Source organism: Trichosurus vulpecula, chromosome 3 (genome assembly GCF_011100635.1).
Source record: "Trichosurus vulpecula isolate mTriVul1 chromosome 3, mTriVul1.pri, whole genome shotgun sequence".
NCBI lineage: Eukaryota > Metazoa > Chordata > Mammalia > Diprotodontia > Phalangeridae > Trichosurus > Trichosurus vulpecula.
This window is the reverse complement of record NC_050575.1, coordinates 100,942,066-100,954,143: the sequence shown is the minus strand read 5'-3', so window position 1 is coordinate 100,954,143 and position 12,078 is coordinate 100,942,066. Positions and strand designations below refer to the sequence as shown.

Below are 12,078 nucleotides of genomic sequence, written 5' to 3'. Positions count from 1 at the left end.
GAATACGTAGATCTCCTCATCAAACCTAGCCAGATTGCTTCCCAGAATTCAGCAAAAACTGGCAGATGTAATTACTGAGCCACTGTCAGTAATTTTTTCTTGTTTTTATTTTTATTAATAAATTTTGTTTTGACATTATACAAAACACCAATATTCACACAGTTGAATACTCCACAAGTACAATCCCCCAATGCAGTTTAAGCTTAATTGTAACTGAAAATGAATATACCTGTATACTTCAGTGATTTTTCAGTTTGCTTAAAGAAAGTATGGGTATTATACTTTATAAGTTAAACCTCAGTAATGGTCAAAGTTTTTATTTGAGTTTTGTTGCTGTTTAAAGTTTTCTTCATTTAGATATCTGTAGTAATTTCCATGTTTCTGTTTTACTCACCCCACATCGTTTCATATAGTTTTTCCTCATAGTTTTTTGGATTCTTCATAATCAGTGTTCCTTATGGAGCAGCAATATTTCATTACATTTATATACTACAGTTTTTTCATTCATTCTCCAGTTCGATGGGCACACAGTTTACTTCTAACTTTATTGCTATTACAAATAATGCTTCAATGAATATTTCTATGCATGTAGTTCTTTTCTTGTTAATAACTTCTTTGGGGTATGAACTGAAGAATGGGATCACTGGGTCAAAGAATACAGATGGTTTTGTAAATTTTCTTGCCCAATTTCAAATTGTTTTTTCAAAATAGTTGAAATAAGTCATAGCTTCTTACCAGTGAACCTGCCTGTTTTTCTGCATTCCCACCGACTTTGACTCTTTTATTTTCTTAGTCAGTTTGATAGGTGTAACGTGATACCCCAGAGTTGCTTTGGTTTTTATTTCTCTTATTAATGATTTTGAGCTCTTTTGAGATAGTTCTTGATAGTTTACATTTTCAAAAACTATTTATTCATATCCTTTGATTATTTACCTATTGAGGAATGACCTTTTATCTTGGAGATTTGTATTGATTCCCAGTGGAGTCTGAATGTCATAATCAGAAATGTTTCATGAAAAGTTTTTTTTTTTCCCCAGTCCTTATCATAGGATACCGATATTTCAACGCAACATTTAACAGAGCCTCTCATTGTATCTTTATGGATAAGATGGAGAGAAGTGGTGTAGTTGATTGTCCAGTTAGATGGATTCATGTCTGTAGTGGAAAGGCCCAGGTATCTGTCTTTGACCCTGGGCTGTTCAGTATGTTTATCAAACTTGCAGGTAACATAGACCTACAAAACAGGTAGGGACAGTAATATGTTAGGTAAAAATCAGACTTCAGAGAGATCTTAGCGAGCTAGAATGATGATTTAATAAGATCAGTTGTATAGGGATAAAGTACTGTTGAAAGGCATGGTGTCCAGAGGAAGAGAGCTCCCTGGACTCTGTCCTAGTCAGACCATGCCTGAAGTATTGTATTCAGTTCTCAGAGCCATGTTTTAGGAAACCTTTTGCCAGCCTGTTGCAGGAACTTAATAAATGCTTGTTGACTAATATCCAGATGAAATTGACCAGGATGGTGAGAGGACTGGAGACTGTATTTACTTATGCGAGATAGCACCTCAGAATATGAGAATTAATTGAAGGAGTTAGTCATGTTTAGTAAGAGAAAGGGGGATATATATGATGGCTGCCTCCAGATATGTGAAAGAATGTCATCTGAAAGATGAATTAAACCTGTTTTATTTAGTCTTCTAAAGGCAGACCTAGGAGCAAACTCACAGAATTTCCATTGGAAGGGATGTTTGTACTTGAACAGGAATACCCTACAGCATCCCTGGAAAGTAGTCCTCTTGCTTTTTCTTGACGATCTCTAGTGAAAAATCCATTACCCCTCAATGCAGTCCATTCTACTTTTCAACTTCTCAAATTTCCAGGAGGCTTTTAATTGCATGAAATCTACATTTTCCTTTCTGCAACTTTAACCTATTACTCCTATGGCAGTCTAGTAACCCTTTCAATAAAGAAAGTCAGGTTAATCAGGAGTGATTAATTCTATTTTTTTGTTTGTTTGTTTTTTGGCAGGGCAATTGGGATTAAGTGACTTGCGCAAAGTCACACAGCTAGCACACGTGTCAAGGGTCTGTGGTCCTCCTGACTCCAGGGCTGGTGCTCTACTCACTGCGCCACCTAGCTGCCCCTAGACGAAACCATACTGCTTCTCTTTCTTTTAAAAAAAAATCTATCGGTCTCTTGTTTCCAAATATTTTCTACAGGGGAGAAGAGCAGTTCAACAAAATTAAACAACACATCACTACTTCCCTTTCTAAATGCCTTTTAACGATGCACTCTAGGATTTTTCTGAGCTAATTGGCGTATAGTTTGGAGATGTTAATTTTCCCCTTTTTTTTGAAAATTAGGACAAATTCACATGCTGCTGTAATCCTGGTTTGCTTCTTCCATTCTCTATGATTTTTGAAAAGTCATTGATAGGACCCTAGAATGTAATTTGTCTGGGCTTCAGAACTTTAATTCATTGAGGGCAGTTAAATGCCCTCTTACTATCATCCCACTTGAATTTCAGTTCCCATTTATTTAGCCATTAAAAAAAAAAATTGATCCTCAGCCATGAGGGATTTATTTTCTTGAATTCCAACATCATGTACCCTTACTTTCTGTAAAAGTGTCTATTAATGGGATAATTTGTTTGGGACCATCATTCCTTTTCTCTTTTGAAAGGGTTATTATTCTCTTCCCAATAGTCTGAATGTTAAAGACTGAAATGCATAGTTGTTTATTTGCTGTCAGCATATTTTTATATTCTTGCTTCTCTGTCTCCTTCAGTCCTCAGGGAGATATACCTCTCCTCAGCATCTAGAAGCTGACTTCTTTAGTATACTACACACTACTACTGGGATCAGCCTAAGTCATACAATGAGAGTGAAGAGGCCTAGTACCAGGTTTTCACCTATATAAAATTAGGAGTGACTGTGTAGTCTTTTGAGATTCCCTTTAGCCCTAACCTACTGTGACTCATCCATTTCAACTTACTTGCAATCATTAAATTTTATATAATCTTTGAAAACAGGCAGATGGGAATATTGGTAGATTATAGTAAGTCCTAAGGTAGGTAGCCCAAGTATTACCATCATCATTTTATGATAAACTAGACTGTCCCATAGCCATAAAGCTAGTAAATATCGGCTAGACTTTTTTGGTTGTAGTTCTCCCTTTGTACCTTCTCCCACTCCACACACACGCCTCCCCCTCTTAAGTACTTATTGAATTGTTTGGAGCCATTGTTAAGGAACTGCTCACTCAATAAAGAAGCACTGGGCCTCTTGGTTACATTTGTTGAGCTTCTGAGGTTATGATCAGATGTTTGTGTTTCAGAGTCAGCACCTTCAAACCCATTCTTGTCATATGCTGATAGTCCAGAACTTCTTTGAAGTATTGGACTATTCCTTCTGCCTCTGACTCTTAAGGAGTCAGATTGGGATAGTAGAAAGGGAACCAGGAGACCTGGGTTCTAGCTCCAGCTCTGTTACTGACCTTGCAGTCTGACCTTTCACAGGTCATTTAGCTCCCTTGGTCCCTTCGTTTCCTCATCTCTAAAACTAGGAAATTAGATTAAATCTTGAACTGAGATAAAAGCAGTATGGTGCAGTGAAAAGAACACTGGATTTAGAAGCAGAGGAACAGAATTAAAATCTTGCTTGTGTCCTTACCTGTGTAACCTTGGGCAAGTCACTTGGCCTTTCTGGGTCCTAGCTTCCTTATCTGTAAAACAAGCAATCACCAGTCAGCAAACATTTGTTGAGCACTTACTGTATACCAGTTATGAGGGACACAACGATTGGAGCTTCCTTTTAGAAGCTCATAGGGGAGACAACTTGAAACAGCTTATGTACATATCAAGGCATATATGGTGTAAATGGGAGATAGTCTCAGAGAGAAGGCAGTAATAGAAGTAGGGCCAGGAGATAGAGGGAAGGAGGGGAGGCTTTCCAGACTTGGGAGACAGCCAGTGAAAAGGCCCAGGGAAGGGAGCTGGAGTGACTCTGGATCACTAAGTACTAAGAATAAAGTACAAGAAAACTGGAAAGGTAGGAAGGGTCCAGGTTATGAAGGGCTTTAAAAGCCAGACAGGTTTTTTAATTTGATAATAGGGAGCTATTAGAGTTTATTGAGTAGGAAGGTGACATTGTCAGACCTGAGCTTTAGAAAGATCACTTTAGTAGTAGAGGAGAGGATTGACAAGAATGGAGAGAGACTTTAGAGTTGAATTAAATAACCTACCTTTAAGGTCCCTTCCACTTCAAAGTCTGAATCATTCTTTCCACCTCCAAAATTCTTTGATTCTGGGTGATTACATTACAATAAAAATTGTAGTTGTGCAAAAATTTCTTGGAACAAATGTGATTTTTAACATGGTGGCTTGTAGTATTTCACCCAATTACCAGATTATATAGATTATTTAAATTATAGGAAGCATCATAATTCCAATGTTGGTTTATAAAAAAGGATAGCTTAAGGTCAAACTAATTTTGCTTGTTAACTTTCAAATGCTTTCCTTTTATTTCTTCTTTTTTCAACCCAGTACCCCAGATACACGCCCAACTGGCCTTGAGGAGTCTGACCAACAACCACTGTCTGGAGAACAAGGAATTAACTTGGACAACACAGGCCCTAAACTCTCAGATTTTGCAAGTAGGCCACCAGGTGATAAAGCATAATGATGTCACTTGTCTTGTCTATGACATATGAAAGGGGGCTTTGTTGGTGTTCCTCCTTCCCCTCAAGGAAGAAGCAACACTATTTTATCCATTGTGACCCATTTGTATTTCCTGAAACATTTTGGCATGTGTGATGTTTGAGAATTTTGTTGTATTGTTGAATAATAAACCTTTAAAATAATAATAAAACCTGTCTGAAGGTACATGTACCTTTGGACTCACCTCCACTTGGACCTTTCAGCTTCTTCCAAAGGAAGACTGAAATGGGATGGACCTCCCTGATCCTGACAGTATACATCCAAATCCCAGCCATATTCAGAGAAGCCAAGTTTAAATGAGGAGTTTTCCTTATTATCTGATCTGATATGCTGAACTGCCCTTTCTGCTTTGTAAATAAATGATACATTTATTCAGTATTGGAAAGCTTGATGTCCAAAAGAAGTGGTACTGGTCTTAGTACTGTTACTCTAGCATCTAGGAATGTGATAGGGCCCATTTCAGATGAAATATCGTCTTTATCTACAAATGGTAGGGTTCACTAAGATGTCTGTTCACCAACCTGTGACAGGTAGAGCCAAGAGGGTTACAGGCTCTGTCTATACAGTATCTAATGGTAGGAGGGCCTTGGATGCTCCTGCCTACTCTTCCTTAGAATCTTCCCACATAAATCATCTGTCTGTTCACCTTTTACACTGTTAGGAACCCTGTGACTCCTCAGCTCCTGCCTGTCCCTGGACCTTTCAGGACATCCATATCTAGGATTGTCATTTCCACTAGATGATGCTACAGTGTTCCCTGCTACACTCTGGATGGGTGCTCTATTTCCTGTTTCAGGGCAGATGTCCCAGCTGCTGAAGCTGAATTGAGAGAGGATCTTTCTCACCTGTAATCATGGCACTAGCATCAAGGAACTTGTGGAGAAGCCATAACTGCTTTGGTGCTCGATATTAAATAATGCACATTGTGGAATCCGTGCCTCACATAGAAAAGAATATTTATTATATTCATCACATAATATGTTTGATTGTGTTAGTAGGTATCTTCCTCATTTATTTTGAGCGAAATGCCTCAAGGACAAGAATTAAATATATAATAAGATTGTATTTTACCTTGGGGAACAGTTTGTTTAAAAGAAAAGTTATATTGCATTTTAAAAAACATAGATAAGACTGTCCAAATCTCTGTCCAAATTCTCTAGCATTTATCATTAGGTGCCAAACAAATCTTAGATGAAATTATCATTTATTTTGTTCTTAGATGACACTTACCTGTAAGGGTCAAAATAAAACTTGACTAGTGCTGTGTTTAATTAAGCTAATATCCATTCAGTTTTGCCAGGTCTAAAAAAAAAACACACCTGCAAAGCTTTTAAACTTGCCATGCCTGATTGTTGTACAGTTGTAACAATTTCTGTTACAAAAGCTGTATCTCAGCCCCATGCCCTTCTCCCTCCAACTTATTTCACTTCTTGGTTGATGTCAGCATCCTTCATAGTACTTATTTTCAGTACTGTGATAAGTAATGCTTCTTTGTAAGTAAAGAGGCACCTCTTTAAGCCTTGCCTTTATGAAGCTCCATGTGGTTACGTCTCCAGTATCTCTTGTCCATTTGTTGTCCAACAGGTCAAATAGTGATGTCTTTGGTCTTGACGTTTTCTAATGGTGTGAGTCACTGAGAGATCTCTCTGCAAGTGGATAAAATAAAGAAGTATAAGTAATAAGGGGGCAAGGGACAGTTTTACAAGATGAACTTACTAATAAACACATAAAGGTCCCTTTCCAGAGTTCATACATGTATCTTCTGGTGGTTTATAGTTCAATCAGCTGATAAATGTCCTGTGGAGCAAGGACAGCCAAGCTGCCAATAAGATTGACATTTCTTAAGGAAGTGAATCCTAGACTTGTTTTAAAACTGTCTCAGTCTTACAAGTCATAAAGCTATCTATTCCTCTACAGCTGTCAACAAAACCATGAGAACATGAGAAACTTGAGAAAATTAGTTAATTCTTAAAATGGAGAGAATCACTTCATGTCTATGAATAGTGAAGGTCAGGTGCATCTATATGACTCAGAAATTCTAGATTGCATAAAGCATCCATGTGGTTGCATCTAACACATTAATCTACATTTTTGGCAGATATGTCACCTGGACGTTACCTCTTGAAATGAATAGCTTATATAGTTGTCAGAACCTGGAATCAATAGCGCCTCATTCATACCCCAGGGGCTCAGGAGTACTAGTGATTTTGCCCTCTCCTCAGCTTCTTTACATTTTCTTAAACTATGTGTATGCCTGATGCCAAAAGACTGCATCCTGGAGAAATGATTGTGCTTGCACTGTTTGTGTAGATTCGATGTGGCCTTCATCAGAAGTATCACTGAATGTTTGTGAAAATGCTTTACAGATTCCTGAACTTGTTGGAAAATCTAACTTCCCTGATTTGGGGGGCTCGTTCTAGGTTATCCATCTCAACAAGTTGAACAAAGGCCACTACAACAGATGCCTCCTCAACTCATGCAGCATGTGCCGCCATCCCAGCAGCCACCTCCACAGCAGCCACCACCACAGCCACCTCAACCACAGCCCCCACCACCGCCCCCTACTCAGGCACAGTCACAGCAGCAGCAGCAACAAATGATGATGATGCTTATGATGCAGCAAGATCCCAAATCAGTCAGACTGCCTGTGTCCCAGAATGTTCACCCCACAAGGGGTCCCCTAAACCCAGATGCACAGAGAATGCCCATGCAGCAGAGTGGTGGCATGTCAGTAATGGTCAGCCTGCAAGGTCCTGGCTCGGTACCACCATCTCCTGATAAGCAAAGAATGCCATTGCCAGTAAATCCTCCTTTGGGGAATAATGCAAGAAAAATGGTATACCCAGATAATATACAGAATCCTTCCAATTCACCTTTGGGAGAAGTGGCATCACTTCCTGAAGGAAGTGGAAATGAAGTTCCTCCAGTCTCAGGGGCTTCAAATAACCTGGCTTCGCATTTAGTAGTTTCTCAAAATCAGTTAATGATAGCAGGGCCAAAACCAGGACCATCTCCCCTTTCTGCTACTCAAGGTGCAAGTCCACAGCAACCACCAGTTAATTCTTTATCTAGTTCTCACGGTCACCATTTTCCAAATGTTGCTACCCCTACACAGACATCCAGGCCTAAAACACCAAACAGGGCCAGCCCAAGGCCCTATTACCCTCAGACACCAAACAACCGCCCACCTAGCACAGAACCTTCAGAAATAAGTTTGTCACCAGAACGGCTCAACGCTTCTATAGCAGGTCTCTTTCCTCCTCAGATTAATATTCCTTTGCCTCCCAGGCCTAATCTGAATAGAGGGTTTGATCAGCAGGGTCTTAATCCAACTACTTTGAAGGCCATTGGGCAAGCCCCTTCAAATCTCGCTATTAATAACCCATCGAGCTTTGCTCCTCCACAGACTCATAAGTTGGATTCTGTTGTAGTTAATTCTGGAAAGCAGGCTAACGCTGGAGGAACAAAGCGAGCTAGTCCAAGCAATAGTCGAAGGTCTAGTCCTGGGTCCAGTAGGAAAACTACACCAAGTCCAGGCAGACAAAACTCAAAAACACCTAAGTTATCTCTGACATCCCAGACAAATCCAGCTCTGATGCAGGGTGCAGAATTGCAAAGAAATGTGTTGGCCAATTCTACTTCTTTGCCCACACCTGTACCTGGAAATTTTCCTAATAACAACATGCTGAATCCACCAAACCCAACTGTGCCTATGGCTGTAGTAGCTAGTATTACCGAGGATAACAAAGACAGTCTTAATGTTCCTCTGGATAATGACTGCCAGACTGCCCCCGTTAATAAAGAGCAGGCAAATGTTGAGCTGAAAGCCATTCCTATCCAAGAAATGAAGATGATGGTTTCTGAAGACCAACAAAAGAAGGAGATGCAACCTTTAGATACTAGCAAGGTTCCTATTGTAGAAGAGAACAAATCTATGCTCTCTTCTACTATGAGAGAAGCCCCAACATCTTTAAGTCAACTTCTTGATAATTCTGGAGCTCCTAATGTTACCATTAAACCCCCTGGACTTAACAGTCTTGAAGTGCCACCTACAGTGTCATCAGGGGAGGAACTAAAAAAGATAGCTGTCATTCCTCCACTGCAGGATCCACCTTCTGGTAAGGAATCTTCTAATCCCTTAAACTTGCCTCACAGTAATGAGCCGTGTTCAACCCAAATGCACCAAGAATTGGGTGAGGTCAACTCCAGTGTCACACCAAATGTACCCCCAATAATGTCCAGGCCTGTCAGCTCCTCTATTTCTACTCCTTTGCCACCAAACCAAATAACTGTCTTTGTAACTTCAAACCCCATCACTACTTCGTCTAATACATCGACACCTCTGCCATCTCACCTGCAGCCTACATTAATGTCTACAGTAGTCACAATGCCCAGTGTGGGAAACAAAGTTATGGTTTCTGAGGGGCAATCATCGGCTCAGTCCAGTGCTCGAACTCAGTTCATTACTCCTGTATTTATAAATTCATCCTCGATAATTCAGGTTATGAAAGGATCTCAGTCAAATACAATTCCTGCAGCCCCACTGACCTCTAACTCCAATTTAATGCCACAGCCTGTGGCAGTGGTTGGCCCTTTACACATACCCCAGAACATAAAGTTTTCTTCTGCCCCTGCACCTCCTAGTGCACCATCCAGTAGTCCTGCCCCAAGCATACCGACCAACAGGTCTTTGGTTCTTAACTCACGGGCAGCACCCATGCAGCTTCCTTCTCCCCCATCCACAGCTTCTTCAGTTGTTCCTACACAGACCCCTGTCCAGCAAGTTAAAGAGTTTAGTCCAGATGAGGCTAGTCCTCAAGTTAGCATTTCATCAGATCAGTGCCCTGTAGCAGCTGCACAATCAGCAGTGATGGTTTCACCTCTTCTTACCAGTAGTCCAGGTTCCTCTGGCAACCGAAGAAGCCCAGTTTCATCTAGTAAGGGCAAGGGGAAAGTGGACAAGATTGGTCAGATTTTGTTGACCAAGGCATGCAAGAAGGTAACAGGATCTCTTGAAAAGGGGGAGGAACAGTATTCTGTGGATGGAGATGCTGAAGGCCAGGGCCTGGAAATGCCAGCCCTGTGTAATGTGGGAACTGAGCAGATAACCACAGAACCGGACAATAAAGCCAGCACACCCCCGGCACCCACTCTGCTAAAGATAAGCACTCCTGGGCCTGGCACACCAAGTGTTAGCACCATGGCTATGTCTTCTTCCTCAGTATCAGTGGCGCCGAGCTTACTGAGCAGTGCTTCTCCTGCCAGTGCACCATCCATGGTAAATGCCCCAGTGATTTCAGAGCTTGCTTCCACAACCCCAAATACTAAAAGTAATCATGGTGGCATAGTGACTGAACAGCTTGGAATTGGCCTAGTGGAGGAGAAAGCAGGAACCCACCCAGAGCTTCTGCAGAATATAGGTATGTACTCTGAGCCTTACGGTTTTTCTCACGCAGCGAGCTAGCAGTTCAACAGCAATTTAAGAAGTTTGGGCCATGACTAGAGGGAAGGAAGTTGATTTAAGACCCTCCTGGTGTCTTATCCTGAAGGACAAAAAAAAATAAGGGATTTCTTTCACCGAAGCTATTTATTTTATATAGGCAGACCGGTTAATGGTGCATTAAAATTAATATAAGCTTATATAAATTTTTCACTAATGTCATGAATTTAAGAGTTGGAAGAGACATTAGAAATCATCAAGCCCAGGCCTGTCATTTTATAACGGAGGCCCAGAAAGAGTAGGAGTCCTACCTCAAGGTCCCTCAATCAAGAACATTCATTAAATGATTCCTATGTGCCAGGCACTGTGCTAACATGCTCTAGAGTACAAGAAAGAAAGACTAGTTTGCCCTTAGGTAGTGGAACCAGCATTAGATCCCAGGTCCCCAGACTCTTGTTGCAGTGCTCTTTCTATTATGCCATATTATTTTTGATTTTGCCAAATCCTGCCAAGACATACAGACTGTCCTTGAGGCAACCAGTTTAAAATATGCCTTATATACGAACAGTTGTAATTAGATATTTGAGACAAAGAAGCACCTAGTATTTTAAAAGTGATGCCCATATTTGTTCTTCTAACACCATTTTACTGATGCATATGCAAACTAAAAATGAAGTGGAAGCCAGATGTTGCTTAAAGTAGACTTTTCTATTTGTGTTTTTTCATTTCTTCCCTTCAGGGAACATTATTACCTCACATGCCAAGAAACTAATGATATTTATAGTCACATCAGGAAGACTGGTGTGATCGGATGGCATCAGAACTATATAGTGTCATTAAAACAATAACAGGGAAATCTCTCCATCAAAGTAGGCACTGCTCTCTAGTGAGCATTTGCTTTAGTTTCCAGATACTTTCTATGTAATACCTTCTGAGGAAGGAGCATTACTGTAGTAGAAAAGGTTAACAGTATAGTATTAAACTTCAGATGAGATAAAATATTACCTTAATAAGAACCCATGGTGATTGACCACATCATTGAGGAAAAGGGGGATTCTACCAATTAATAGGAAAGAATAAACTTATTTCAGGGCTCTTACCACCTAATCTTTGTGTCACAACATTTGTTTGATGTCCATTCTAGTCCATCATGTCAAGTAGATATATGAGGATAAAATACCAACGACCCTGTATGGCTGTGGAATTTCTACTGTGGAGTGCAGCTTCATCTCTGCTATTTATTGTACCTTAGCTGAGAGAAAGAAATGCTTCAGTAGATACCAGTCAAGTCTGGGGTTCATTTAACATTCCAGGCCGTTCTTTGAATGATTTTAACTGATTCAGGTTCTTCACCTAGTCTACGTGTACAATATGCATACAACCACAGTTAGTGGTGTCTTTCCAGGCACCACCACCATCACTTGATTATTCTTAGAAAATATTCATCCTCTCAGTTTCTAGTCACATGGACAAAAGCCTTAAGGAACCATGCAACAGGCCAATAAGGGAATGGAACCTGACACGACAATGGGGTTTGATGTAAAATATGTGTCCTGGAAACCACAGCTTCAAATCCAAATCACCCTTCCTAAACAGCCCTGGAATGGTGCTGGAATGGAATATGTAGAAATATTCTCTTTCAGACCCACTTTTTGAGATCTCAGAAATACTAGAGCTAGTGTATTATTGGTGCTATCCTTTATGTGTAGACCCCCTCCCCTTCCCTCTCTCAGGCTTGTAATTGACAGCTGGTCCCAGAGTAGTGATAAGTATATCCCAATGCCTCTGTCTCATAGTACTACAGCTTTTATTCTGGGAAGTAGGGGCTGCCTGCCCTGATTGTTTATAATGCTGTTTACTAAAAGACATTTACATCTTTGTTTTTGTTTTGCATTTTGGTATATGATCTTAGAATTTTGGTT

At 40.3% G+C, this 12,078-nt stretch overlaps 1 protein-coding gene across 4 annotated transcripts in view; it reads left to right on the top strand.

The window, feature by feature from the left end:
- NCOA6 (nuclear receptor coactivator 6) overlaps window positions 1-12,078 on the top strand; it is a 67,318-nt gene that overhangs the window by 45,966 nt on the left and 9,274 nt on the right. For all 4 annotated transcript variants that reach the window (XM_036748807.1, XM_036748806.1, XM_036748804.1 and 1 more), the window contains exons 11-12: window positions 4,543-4,664; window positions 7,137-10,136. In XM_036748807.1, the coding sequence (XP_036604702.1) occupies window positions 4,543-4,664; window positions 7,137-10,136 (3,122 nt within the window). The remainder of the gene's footprint in view (window positions 1-4,542; window positions 4,665-7,136; window positions 10,137-12,078) is intronic.